Below are 14,165 nucleotides of genomic sequence, written 5' to 3'. Positions count from 1 at the left end.
ATGATTGATGTTATTGCAATGAATTCTAAAGGAATTAATAACGATTAGCTGCCTCTGTGAAGTGTTGCCCAGCACTTCAGATTAGTACAGTGGCTAAAAGCTGGCACGCTAACAAGACTGGCATGTATAGCCAGTTTCAATTCTGTGACCACTATTCCTGATGGTGTCACTTGAGTGGAAGTGGAAATTGAAGTGGCCAGTTCTCGARTGTAAAAATACCATTACTTTTCAATTTGGGCAGTCTGTATGACATGGATTCCTCAGCCTCCTTAAAAAAAAGTTATAAATAACAATTAAGCAGTTGATATTTTTATGATGGACTTAATCTTCATTTCACAGAAAACCAGTGGCACTTTTGGCATAAATTTCAGTAGAACTGGGACAGGTCCCTTTATAACTCTTAACAATAATAAGGATATTGTATTTTTGGTGCCTCTCGTATATAATAAATAAAACAAATTATTTTCACTCAGTTTTTTCATAAAAATAAACAAAGGGCCATAAAAGCTAATTCCAACATTTTAGAGAGTGGCCAGTGATTATAGGTGTGAATATGAAACAATTTGGCCAGACTTTCAGAGCTGCAAAGTCTTGCAACTCCAGTTGAAATCAGTAAAAGTCTTCTAGAAGTGAAGTAGCATCTTGGTGTTGCATCTAAGCTTTAAAAATACTATCAACTGTTATTTCAATTTCTGTTTAAGAAAATCAGCCTCCATAGCATGGAAAACCAGTTTATATATATATATTTATGTATATATTTGTATTTAGAGAGAGAGAAAGAGGAAGTGGGTGCCGGAGGAAGAGAGAGGGTTTCTGTGAATTCAACAACATGGCAGTCAGTTAGATATTGCGGAATTTATCACTGAGGTAAAAAGAAAGATGGACCAAATCCAGCCCCATATGGGTGTTGCTGTATTGCTTTTCATTTGTCTCCCAAGATAATACACAAATATTTCTTCCACCTTCTCCTTTCCATGTCAAGGTTTTCATGTCACTTCATTTTCAGACTGAATGAATAATTTTCTCCCAGAGCGGATCCAAGCGTTGCGATGAGTCAGCTCCAGTTCCTCAGTGCATTTTGTTAGTTTATGCAAGGCAAAATGGCTGACAATAGGTTAATGAATTCTGGTATATAACATGCTAGAGCCAGGCCTTAGGTATAATGTATAAGCAAAGGAAACACTTTGTATTTCACTTACCCTCAGTAGAAGAGAGATAGCAGTGCTGGCTTTCTGATGTATACAGATTACTAATATTAAAAGGACTGATATTCTGAGACATGTCCTGGAGCTACAATGTATGTTTTCTGCGAAAACAACCCATCTGTATCGTACATCTTATATTGATATCTGTCACAATGTAATTTCTGTAAAAGTGCCAAGTTTAGAAAATAAAATTACCTAACACTTCATAATCATCCAACAAACTAATTTCACTATGCGAATTAAGGAAGCATTAGATATGAACTATTCGTTTTCCCTTCTAAAGTTTGTAGCCTAATGTGCAGAAGTACTTACAGCAAATATTGCAGTGCATTTCTTCCTGCAGCAGCCCATATTTTATAGAGTTATTGCACTCTAGCTTATGGTCTGATGGAAATATTATTTCATGAGTTTTAATGGAAACTTGTAGGTGTTCAATGTATATTTCTATTTCTGTGAATTGTTCTTCATGGGTTAAATCTTGCATCTGCCTCAATGTTTGTGCAGGGCCTCTTATTGCAGGAGAACTGCTGTTTAGGAGTGCCATGGTAGAGGGCATGATTAATATAACTCATGAACAGGGTCTTCACTTCTTGAAAGCTGCCAAGGAATTGCACAGAGCTCGCTTCTGTGTTGTTGGGAGGCTGGGTGGCAGGCTGGGAATTGCTACTGATTTGCCACTGGATATTGGCCCTTGCAGGGGTGGAATGTTCAAATTCTGGGATAAAATCCTGTTCTTCTCATTTGATTGTAGACTCTTCTACTTTCAACAAACCTAGCTGTTTGGGGTTCCAGTGCTTAAAATTTGTGATGTTTTTGTGCAGGGACCTTACAAAGAAAAYTCAGTTTCTTTTAGAAAGGATTATGAAAGCATTAATGATCAGAGACAGTAGACAGGCCCAAGACTGAAAGGGTCTCTCGTATGCTAGAAATACCAAGGTACTCAGTGTGGTTGCCTCGTTTGTATGAAGCGTCTGTAAAGAAAGGAAGATAGGGAAAATGCATTAAAATTGTATGTATATTCTTTAGGTAAAAGAAGAATGCAAGGCTAGTATCCTTTGTCCTTCATCCATGGAAGCAACAGCATATTGTGGAAAGTGTGACTTTGACCCTAGGGAAAATATCTGTGCGTGGATAAAAGGTTCACAGAAAGCTATGGAAAAGGAGACAAAGGAAGGTGTGTGTCCAGCTGAAGAGGAGATCATCTACACAGGAAACCCAGACCAGTATTCATTTACAGGTGAGGAAAAGTGGCATATCAGCTTGGTGATTTGCTAGTGTATTTAATTCACTCTGGAGAAAAAGATGTCCTGAATGCTATAAGGTATTCTAATCAAATGTGAAGCTGTTGTGGTGAAGTAACATTCTTCAAGAAGTAATCTGTGAATCTGGGCAGTATCTTCAAGGAAATGAAATGGGTAGCAAGAAGTTCAATGACTACATAAGGGTACCCTGGTTTCATGAAAGTTGATAGAAGTATTGCTACATCAGACAGTGACCCTCACCAAAGGAAAAGCTTATATTTCCATCTGTCTTTAAACACATAAGTCCCATAAACACAGAAAAAGAAACAAAAATCCTTTCATGTTTTGATAAAAGTCAGAGATTATCCATATGTAATTTTCCTCTTCTAGACCTGAACCTTGAACCTTTTATCACATATGAGTACAGAGTGGCTGCTTGGAATAGCTATGGAAGAGGCTTCAGTGACATTAGTAGAGCTATCACTAAGCAAGATGTGCCACAGGGTGTAAGTCCACCAAAATGGGCCAAAGTGGATAACCGGGAAGACATAATACTTCTAAACTGGGAAGAACCACTTCAACCAAATGGTATTGTTATATGTAAAAAAATGCATGTACTGCCATTCATGACAGTGTTCCAAAATCACAAAACATTTCCTAATTGGTCACTGGCACTGAAATGTATGTATGCCTAGCCTTCGTAACAAGAATTGACTGTAGGTTGAGATCATTTTTGTCACAAAAAAAGTAGGTTCTAACTTTTTATAAAGACAATTAAGTATGTCTCTAAGAAGTGCCCAGAAGCCCCTTTTGAGAACAGTTGTAATAATAATTAATTGGCAAATCTGATCAGAAAATCACATTCATGTTATAAAATGTATTCTTGTTTTTTGTTGTTTTGATACTCATATTTCTTTCAGGAAATGTTGGTTATGATTTTCAAACAGTGAGAAAACTTGGAATAGCTCCACTAGTTGAAATAACTTTCTTAATAGATGTTGAGAGCTACTGAGATGTTGATGTAGAGGTTGATCAGAGTAACTGTTAACTGACATTAACTGTTTAAGTGGGATGAATGCCTTTTAAAGTGATCTTCTAGAGATTTCATTTAATATTTTCTGTGTGCAGATAATGAGGTTATTCTGGCATGCCATCACACAGTATTTCTCAGCTAATGAAAACGGAAAACTTTCTTTCTGGGATAGGTCTTATTATTCACTATATTATTCTTCGAAATGGAATTGAACGTTTTAGAGGAACTGACATGAGCTTCAGAGACACAGGTGGTGTCCAGCCATATCAAGAATATTCATACCAGCTAAGAGCCTGCACTGTTGCTGGTTGCACAGACAGCAGCAAGGTTAGTGAATTGGTCTTTATGGAATTTGTGCCAGACTTTTATCAGCCAGTGTGGTAACGTAAAAATGCTTTTGGAAAGATGTAATTTGAAGACATTAGTGAAGGCTATCGAGTAAGTAAGTGAAAAACATCAATAACCTTATTTGGATACAACCACTGACAGGTGATTATTTGGAATCTTAACTCGATACAAGCAAGCTAAGGAAGCAAGCAGTATCTTAATCTTAGCAAAACTGAAATTGCCCTGTAGGAACTGATGTTTGTTAAAAGGAGGCTACCCATGAGAGAAACGCAGTAAAGAATATTAAAAAGCACTTTCTCTAAGGCTCAAAATTAAACCTTTGTTTCTCCCCAAGATATCTATAGCCTCCTTTTCCTTGGTATTTTTTAGTTTACCTGCTTCAGCTCCAGTCTATCAACTGCTTTCTTACTCTGAGCCTTCTACAGCCTTCTTACTCTGAGGCCGCTTCAGCTATGTTACCCTTTACTGGCTCTCCAGCTCTGCACCTCCTTCAGGCTGTGCACTCCCTTTCTGCACAGCCTGCCTCTCCTTCTGTTTTAAGCAAACAGAATCTTTCCCTTACCTTTGTCGCTCTTTCATTTCCTCTTATATTGCTTAGAATCACAGACGCCTTTCACTACCATTACTATTTAACCAGCTCTAGTTTCCATTCTACAAAGCACCTGCCTTTTTCCTCATTCAGAAAAGCTGTTTCTTAAGTGACATCTTTCTCACAGTAATATCCTTACCTCTGTGAACATGAATTTCTAGAAGTGCAAGCTTTAAGATCTGTAGGGCAGAGATGGGAAATAATGGCTGATTCTGTGCTTTGTGATTGCAATATATGTGGGATTGAAAAGCTGGTTTTTTTTCAGGTGCTTAAATGTTTCTGTTGGTTGTACAAATCAACAAGAAAAGGGACACTGAGACAGAGAGATGGAGATAGGCACATAGTCCTCTACCTGCACACTGAGCTGTGGTCTGGAAGCTCTGTAGCCACAGTTGCTCCAACCATTAGCCCGAGCTAATAAATCCTGCTTACTTCAACTTGTCTGTAATTAAGTAGTTTACTGTTATAAACACTGAAGCTTGCAAGTAGTGACTGATTCCATCAAATATGCTAAGACAATGTGTTATAGAGGGCACATTTTGTATCTACAGCATGATATAAATACTTTATGGTGGTAATTATAGAAAAAGAAAAGTGCTTCTCAAAGAGAAAAAGGTCTGATTCACTTATTAAACCAGTGTAATTTGGAAATGCCTCTGTAGAAGTACTAGAGACCTTTTTCTTTTTACTTTTTTCCAGAAAGAACAAGTGTTAAGTTATTCTATCTTTCAGAATCTTTGGTTTCCTTAGAAAAATGTGGATTTGCAAATAACTATGAACTGATAGAGTTCAGATTGCATGGGATATGTGGAGGTTTAGCCCCGTGTTTACTGGTGCTTAAAATATATGAAATCAGGCAGTTAAAATGCAGAGACACTGATGAACCATATGGAAGAGTGTTATCAAGAGTTTTCAAGCAAGATGGTTTTTGTTGTTTCACCCAGTGCTATACACTGCAGCTAAAATGTGGTGAACCTGTTGTGATAAATTGTAGACATAGACTTATGTAATGTGTTCAAGGTCAGATTTCATTGTGAAAAAGGAGGAAAAAAGTAACTAGTTCTCCAGACCCTTGGTAATGATATGCCAGGCCAAACAACATTTTAAAACAAAAGTGACATTCTCATTGATCATGGTATCTAGTGTACTATTACATTAAATTGCTGTTTAATTCATATGTCTTCAGGTAGTTGCAGTCACTGTCCAAGGAGTCCCAGAGAGTGTTCAGCCACCAGCAGTCACTGCTTTGAACTCAACAACATTACATTTAAGCTGGATTGCACCCAAGAAACCAAATGGTATCATCAAAGAGTACCAGATCAGTCAAGTTGGGAAAGGGGTGATATACACTGACACTGCAAGCAGAATGCAGCACACATTATCAGGTAAGGAGGCAAAGCTCTCTGAGAGGATAAAATCCTGTCCTTAAGATATAAGACATTATTAACATATTGACACTGCCACTTGTCAGTAAATCCCCAGGTTTGTGCACAGCTTAGAAATGCTTTGTCCTGACTTTATGTATCTTAAATTTGTTTTCTTCAATCTCTTTTGTTTCTGACTGCTGTTTCTTAAAATATTAATAGATTTAATTTCCAAATTCTAAAATAAATCTATCTACCTTGATTCAAGATGCATGCTTTGTGATAAGCCTGAGGTGTCAAATAGTCTATGTAGGCTTGACCTGCCTTCACTCAGATTTAGCTCTCTGTTTTACCAACATTAATGTGCAGTAATGTGGTTGAAGTCGCTGGTCTGCTGTGAATGTGCAGCAGTATAAGAGCAAGAAGGGTCTGATACTTTGTGGCTGAGACAGTTAAAAAGGAAAGGAAGAGAGAAAGCAAAAGATTCTGGATTCTGTTTATACTCTGAAGCAAAATTATATTTAGAAATGTTTCTGTTGAACACAAAAGGGGAAGATTAACTTTCTGGGATAGTTTTTTTCACTCTTTGACTTCAGGTTGCTTGTCAACTTCTTGTATTTATGAATTTTAGGACTCTATAGCCTTTATTTTTCCTTTCTTTTTCATCTGGGTAGAAAACTTGGAGATTTTTATGTTATAAACAGCATATGATATGATAGCCATCCAAAGAAGAGAAGTTGACTTAGGGCATATCAAACCTATACAGCTTATCTGGCACTCTCAGTCACCCCTCAGAGCACAAGTCCTGAGTCAAGGTGGATCCCTTAATATTTTAAAAGAGTTCCTCCTTGCTGTAGTCAATTGCAGAAGGCTACAGGATTGCTGTTCCTCTTTGACAACAGCATGTTGTCAACAGCTCAAGTATGAAATTCATCAACTGTATATTAATTTTTTCTGCATATTCAATGCTCCTGGACATGAGATAATAACTGAAGTATCTCAACTTGTGATATCTGTTTTAGAATTGCTGTTGCAAGTTTGTAATGTAAAGAAAACCTAAAAACAAGCAATGATTTATCAATCAAGCCTACGTATATAACCCTTCTTTTACTTCAGGACATATGTGTGTAATGTTAGATACTTGAATACATATTTAGGCATCCAAATAAGATGTATGAATATCAGCACAACTCTTAATCAGATCAAGGCAATTCTTTTTTCAGAAGCAGCTAGGATCTAATAATAAATCATATTTGACAAAGATGGGCAAATTGTCTCTTGCTACTACTACTGGGATTTTTCCTCTTAAATTTTCAGTATTACTGATGCTTTATTCAGATTAAAATTCAGTTTGGTCATTCTCTCTGAAATCACAGTCTTGGTTAGGTACTCATTAAGCAGGGCAATCAGCCCACCTGGCTCCTGTGAAAACAAATAACTTATTTGTGTTGGAAGTACCGTTGTCCATTACCCCATATTCTAAAACTCCTTGATATCTTCAAACCTGTCTGAAGAGRCATATGGAGTTTTGAGTAATGTTCAAGTGAGTAGTAAGAATGAGTTTTAACTTTTTTTCTATTGTGAGGAAACAGTGAATAAGTAATGAGATTAAACAATATCCAAAATTGATATAAATAGGTCATAGGAAATCTTAGGGCTTGGGCTGTTGTTGGATTTTCTCTGCCCCATTTTTCCCTATCATGTTCCCTAGGAAAGAGAGATTTAGACAATATGAATAATTAGTGCACTTATCAGTGTATCACTGTTTCTTGAGAAGTAACTGGAAAACTGTTTCTCTGAGAGATGATAACCTGCCCTCCAAAAGAAGGGTAGTTATAATACCTACAGTGTTGTGGGCTGAAACTCATTTGAAAATGCTTTTCATGTGCTCCCACTTTCTTCCTGAAAAGCAGTTATATCTGCAGAGTAATTGAGATTTTAATGCAAACAATACCATTTTTCTTACCAGTTGCAAGGGAGAAGAAATAAAGTTACCTCCAGAGAAATAAGGATCTATTTCCCTTTTGTGTGCCTCTTCCACTAAGCCATTGTCCATGCTGCCATGTTAAGCCAGGAGTGAAATAAGTGATTATTCTTCCTGACAGTCATAATTGAATCTTGTGCTTTTTTCTGCAGGAGCTTCCTTGGGTAATAATGTGGAATTGATGGAAGTGATTTTGCAATGTGCATAATTATTGCTCTCTAAATTCAAAGAATGAGCTAAAACAATCAAATTTTTTCCATATATAATCTCAAATGTTTGAACTAACTGTTGTCTTATCCCCTGTGGTTATATGTTTTGATTTGCTCATCTTTTTTTTTTTTTTAAAAAAACCTCCGCTTTTCCCTGAGCAACAGTTGAACATTAATGAAGCTGTAGCATTAGTCTTTCTTGAGACTTTGAATCTAGGGCCATGCAAATAACAGACAGGAAGGCTAGCACCTTGCCACTGCACCATTGTCTTGCTGCTTATTTTTAATTACATCAAAGCTTTGGAAACATGATCCCACAAATGCTTTGTGGGAATAGCAGTGAATGTGCTCATCATGTGAAATCCATAAATTGCTTATAATCCTCTCAAGATGTTAAAAAAAGCATTAAGTAATTGAAGACAGGAAGTCCTCAGTTAATTATTTAGAGGTGTTATCAATGCTTTAAGCAAACTGAAGCATTTTCTGCTATCTCACTGAGTTGAATGCCACTGGGACCTAGGGGCAGCAGCCATCATCTTCTCATATTCTCTAATGCAAACAGCACATGGCAGCTTGTCAATAAAAGACCTTTTTATATCATTTATTACTGAACACTTCCACTACCCTGTACAGAACAATTTGGATGACAGTTATGGCATTGTTTCACTTTGTGTTACTACTACTTTACAAATGGGCCTGCTAATGCTCTGCAGTGGGGGCCAGGCAGAGGGTAACAGTGAAGAAAATAATTAGGGGAGTTTTGAAAGAAAGCTAAGAGTGCCCTCTTCAGCACCAGCAGGTGGGTCTGTAGCAAGGACTCTTCTCAACTCCCCGCTTTTAGTAGACTAAAGATCATATCCCAAATAAGAGGCTTTATCAAGAGTTTGTAGGATCAGTCATGTGTAAGTGAGAGCTAGACATGATCACTGACATTTTGTTTAGTGAAAGAAATAAGATTCAGAAATACCTTGGCACTGAATGGTTTGAGATTCTTTCATTTAAAAATGTTCTCCTTTCAGGGTTGTGAAAAATGGAGATTCAGTAATGTTGTCTTTGGTCAACCCTATCTCCAGGCAGCACTGAATCATTAGTTATTTTTATCTTAAGGAAGCTTTTGGGAGTTGAAGGGTTGCATGAGACTGTGGTCAGCTAACTGACATCCTCCTGAGTAAAATTCATGTGGTGGGACCCAGGAGCATTAGCCTGGGAGCTAATTACTGACCTTGCTGGAGCTATAGCCACAAATGAAGACAAACAGTGTCGGAAACAATTGATTGGCTAATGAGACGATGTATTTTTAAGAAACTGTTTCACAGCCCTTTTGGAAAATAACAAATGCTGCAATAATAAAATAAACTGCTAAATTAAAAAAAATAATAATAGTAGACCAAAAAAAAAGAAAAGGAGGGGGGAGTATCCTCTAGTGAACAGTCAAGTGGAAAAATTGGGAAAGCAAAATGCTGTTTATGTTTCAAGATTATCTTATTTGTTATTTTTATTATTACATAGATTTGCACAGGGCTTTCCAAAACACACACAAGACAAGGCCTTTAATGCAAAGCTTTAATAATCGGGATAAAAATTTGCTATAACTAGCTACCTCATGTATGACTAGAGGTTTCAGGTATCAGAATTTTGCCAATAAATTTAGGGAAACCATGTGCTCTTTTTTTTTTAATGCCCATTTTTCTCTTTAAAGTGTAGTTGTAAATGAGTATTGCTTTATTATGCATGTTTCCTTTAAAAGTGAACATGACTCCCTTTAGGGGAATTCAAGTAATTTGTTGCCACAGTAATCTTTTCTATCCTGAAATGTTAAATACTTGGCTTTCCTCCATGCCTTTGCCTCTCTCTAGTCTGCAATTGTCATTTCCTCCCTTCTTACTTTTATACTGAGTGTTCAGATGATTTTTCTTCTCTTCCAGTTCTTGATTAGGTTACAGTCAGAACTGTCCCTCTCAGTCATCTCCTTATTTTCTCTCCTTCATGTCTTGTTCAATTTGTAAGAAGACTGTGTGTCTTCCATTCACTATTTTACCTTTCTACATAATGGTGGCTTATTATTTCTCTATATTTGCATCTAATATATTTTTATTAAAATAACTCCTTACTGGCTATAAACAAAGATTTGTTTATAAACAAAGCTCTTGCCCAGATTTTTTTTTTCTTGCCATTGAACTGCATTGTGCTAGAAGTAATTACAATTAGGCACATGAGCTATATCAAAAGTATGTTATTAAGGTCACAAAGACAAGCACTTAAAAACTGACTTGTATAATCCGTATGAACTGACCTGTATATTCCTAATTCAGCCTCTTTCACATAAGCATGGTGAGACAGCCTGTATTACAGAATAGCATACTGATTTATACACAGAATTGCTGCCTCATTCAGGTCACAAGCTGTGCCTCTTCCAGGGTGGAATAAAAAAGATCCGTGTATACAGGGCTGCTGCCTCCGTTCTTGCTGGGTTTGGTAGGTTTGTTCCTCCTGGGAGTCTTGGTGTGGGCAGCCCTCATTCTGAACAGGCCCCAACGAAACCCCCCGGCCCCATCTCAGCCCAGCCCGGGGCTGTCAGTCGGTGCCCCGCAACGCCGCAGCGGTGCCGGCTGCAGCCCCGCCACAGCCCAGCCCCTGCCCGGCCACGGGCCCCCTGGCCCTGGCCCCAACCCACCAGGAGCAGCCACCCTCACAGCACCCCAACACCAACCTGCTCGAGTCCTGAAGACCGCTCTCCTGCCTCTTGTGGGATCCTGGATTAGAGAGCTACAGTGAACGACGCATGGGACAGCACGGAGAAGAGAGAGTCTCTGGATTATGGCAGTTGACTTGCGTCCTGGCTCTCCAGGGCATTCATTTCTGTTTGAGCTGCTCACTGCATGATACCAAGGAAAGGGCATCTCAGGCTTTCATGGGTTGTCATGACTATGTATTCTTCATTTTCTGGACATCCTGCCTGAGAGCTGGGGGCTTGAACTGCTAAGCTGTGAGCACTCAGAGCTGTGGCTGAATGCGGCAGCGGTTGTGCTGGAATATAGAGCTCTGTGTGGTACCAAGTATCTGAGTGGAGGTCCTAGGCATCCTGAATGGCTTTTGCACAGTTCCTGGGGGGTTTTGGGTTGTTTCGATCTCTTTGTGTCAGTGTCCTGTTTATAAAAGCAGGAAATATTTTGTTTCTGTTACTATATTAAGCCATTTGTGATGGTCAGATGATTGGTATTAGTAAAGCAGCTATATATTATAGAGGTGACACCATACAAAAAGTCTTGAATAATGTACAAAAATGCAGGCCAGAGACCACATGTTGAACAGAATTGTAGATAAAGCTGTGTCATAATGCATATGCACAAGAGGGGATCAATTCATATTGTACAATGTCTTAACTCTGGCATTTCCTAATTATGAGTGTCCAATTTTGCAGTCTTAGTATTTTCACAGAGCTTTTGTGTGTATTTGCTGTGTTAAAAGAAAAAAAAAAAAAAAAACCTCTAAGCAGTCTGGAAACCAGAATTTCCATGATGTAACACTCATGTTACATGAATTTCCATGACGTCTCTATCAGCAGCATTGGAGCTATTGTATCTGTTGCACAAACCTGTCTCTATAGTGAAGGGAGTCACTGATAGGAAGAATATGCTGCCATTTTCTGTGTGAACCAGCCCTACTCTGATTTGACACATTCTTCTACAGCTAATTTCACTGATAATCCCTGAGAGTAAAGGAAAAGTGAGACACATGAGTCTGGAGTGTACAATTCCCAGGCTGGTCTTCCCATCTTTACCTTCAAGTCCACTTTCTTTGTCCAGTTAATGCCAATCTTACCTTGGATGCCACTCCTACTTCCTCCTGTGCTTCTCCAGTTGGACAGCTCTTTTTATCTGCCTCTCTACTGTTTAGCCTACTTGGTTCCAGTCTTCATCTCAAGTCTGTACAGGCCTGTATCAGTTCTCAATCTCTCCATAATCCCTCCATAGCTTCAGTTATTTTGTCTAATCAGTCCAAGATTTTCCTTCCTGGCTTCTTGACAATTCTTCCTCTCTTCCCTTCTGCCCCTGGTTTTGAAGCCTCTAAACATGATTTCCTCATCTAAATTGCCTTGTCCAGGTTGCTCTAATCAATCCTTCATTTTACAATTCTTTATAGATTTTTGTATTTTCCCCTTCAGCTGGTTGGCCTCAGACTCTCCCATCTCCCTTAATAGATTCTGATCTCTGTAAAATCATCCCTTGCTTCCTGAATCCTTGTCACAGTCCATTACTTCTACTTCCTCTCCATTTTTTGGTCTACTGTTTGTCCCCTTTACATTCAGAACAAGAACTTTTCTTCTGTGTATTACCAGGCGCTAACAAGAGGGTCCTGGAACACATGCAAGAGAATGTCTGTGCCTGATGTATCATTTTTAAGATCTCCTTTGAGAAATACCCATAAGAGTAGTTTAACAAAGACCCTGTAGCTTGGGCTGGAGCATATCCTGTGGTTCAGTTCACTCGGCACTAGAAGCTGAGCTGTGAGATGTTCAAGCCAAGCTCAGACAGGACTGAATCTTTAAAGATTTGATTTGTTAAAACTGTAAAAAGCCTTTCCTGGGTATGCACAAATGACTATTTTAAAGGCTTTGTATCTTAGACAAATTTGGGTACACTTTTATGAGGATACCTAAAGTCACATTCTTAACCTGCAGGCCACTTGATGTCAGAACTGAAGTCATTGGCCCACAGCACAAGAATGCTTGAAAATTTACAAGGAAAAGTCAAAGCAATATTTTCTCTCTTAGTCTCATTAATGTCCTGCATAGAAGGTTTGAACTGGAAAAAAGTACTTTTTAAAAATAACAAGCAATTAAAATTAATATCTTATAATGGCGAGCGCTGGRTTATCAGTCCTGCCTCTAAAGGTTTTATAGTAAAATCTTGTAATAAAAAATAGGAAAGAATAGGAAGAAAACTGAAAAGAGAGAAGCTCATAATGGGGCAGGAGTGGAATATGTCCTTGGCCTTGTTTGCAATATAATTATTTTCTTTTCTCATTGTTGCATATATATTTGTGCTAGATTTTCAAAACATGACATGCTCTTCAGCTTTTTCAAGTCCAAAACTTTAAGCAATTACATTTTCAGGTACTTATCTGTTGGAAACCTTCAAATTGCCATGGACATCACCAGTGAGGGACAATATGTCTGTGCCAAGCATGTTTAGATGCCTTCCAGTTAATTTTTAATCATTTTGTACAGCCATAAGTGTGGTTCTAAAAAAAACCACTGTAGAGATTGGGTAGATTCTCAGCTGGTTAATCTGGGCTGAGCTCTGGAATGYTGTGACTATGCTGGAAGTGCAGTCTGACTTAATTTATTTAAAGCCAATTCAGATAYATCTAGATGAGCAGCATCCATAGATCTATTGCAGCACAGATACGTTCAGTCTGAATTGCTTTGTCAGGCCTTGTAGACCATTAGAAGATGCATGTCTAAATTAGCAAGATATTACTATTTCAGTATTATACAAATGTAAAACAAGAATGGTTCATATTTTAAGTTCACAAAAATACTAAAAGTTAACTTTCCCTTAAGTCCAGTAATCTTCTATCTACTGACACGATTCTTGGGATGCCTCATGTCAACATCTCAGTCTAAACTTTGTTTGCTTTTTCTAGGTCTGCAGCCATACACTAACTACAGCTTCTTGCTTACTGCATGCACGTCTGCTGGGTGTGCTTCTAGCCAGCCACTCTCAGGTCGAACGTTGCAAGCTGCTCCTCATGGTAAGAGGAAAAAGCATTCTCATAAAATTGCAAAAAGATGGTCACTTGTATTTTCTGATGGTTTAAAAAGGCACAAAACCCATTGTCATCCRTGAAGCTATCGTGTATAAATTTACACAGGAGAATCTGTCCCTTTTGTTGGAATATTTATGCTCAACACACTCTTTATACTGACACACTCTATTTCTACTTTGTTTTTGTGACAATTTTCCAGGTTCATCTTTAAGTTAGTAATGGTTAGAATTAACAGATGTGTGTTTTTTAAAATGCAAATAAATATACAGAAACAAATGGTCAAATAAAGGCTGCTGCCTTTGGCCTCATTCTCCATTAATCTGTACCTTGTCTAATTACTTAGATTTAGTGTGGGTTAAAGTCAGAATGTATGTTAAATTCTGAGATTCTCTCTGGCAATGTTTTATGCTTATGTTACAT

At 38.0% G+C, this 14,165-nt stretch overlaps 1 protein-coding gene across 1 annotated transcript in view; it reads left to right on the top strand.

Moving 5' to 3' along the window:
* Window positions 1-14,165, top strand: part of USH2A (usherin) — a 408,708-nt gene that overhangs the window by 319,962 nt on the left and 74,581 nt on the right. The window contains exons 51-55 of the mRNA XM_026088840.1: window positions 2,232-2,442; window positions 2,837-3,034; window positions 3,652-3,806; window positions 5,603-5,801; window positions 13,623-13,730. Of these exons, the coding sequence (XP_025944625.1) occupies window positions 2,232-2,442; window positions 2,837-3,034; window positions 3,652-3,806; window positions 5,603-5,801; window positions 13,623-13,730 (871 nt within the window). The remainder of the gene's footprint in view (window positions 1-2,231; window positions 2,443-2,836; window positions 3,035-3,651; window positions 3,807-5,602; window positions 5,802-13,622; window positions 13,731-14,165) is intronic.

The sequence above is a fragment of the Apteryx rowi genome, unplaced genomic scaffold (genome assembly GCF_003343035.1).
Source record: "Apteryx rowi isolate R43461 unplaced genomic scaffold, aptRow1 scaffold_79, whole genome shotgun sequence".
NCBI lineage: Eukaryota > Metazoa > Chordata > Aves > Apterygiformes > Apterygidae > Apteryx > Apteryx rowi.
Note: the sequence above shows the minus strand (reverse complement) of the source record. Positions and strands in the feature narration are given on the sequence as shown.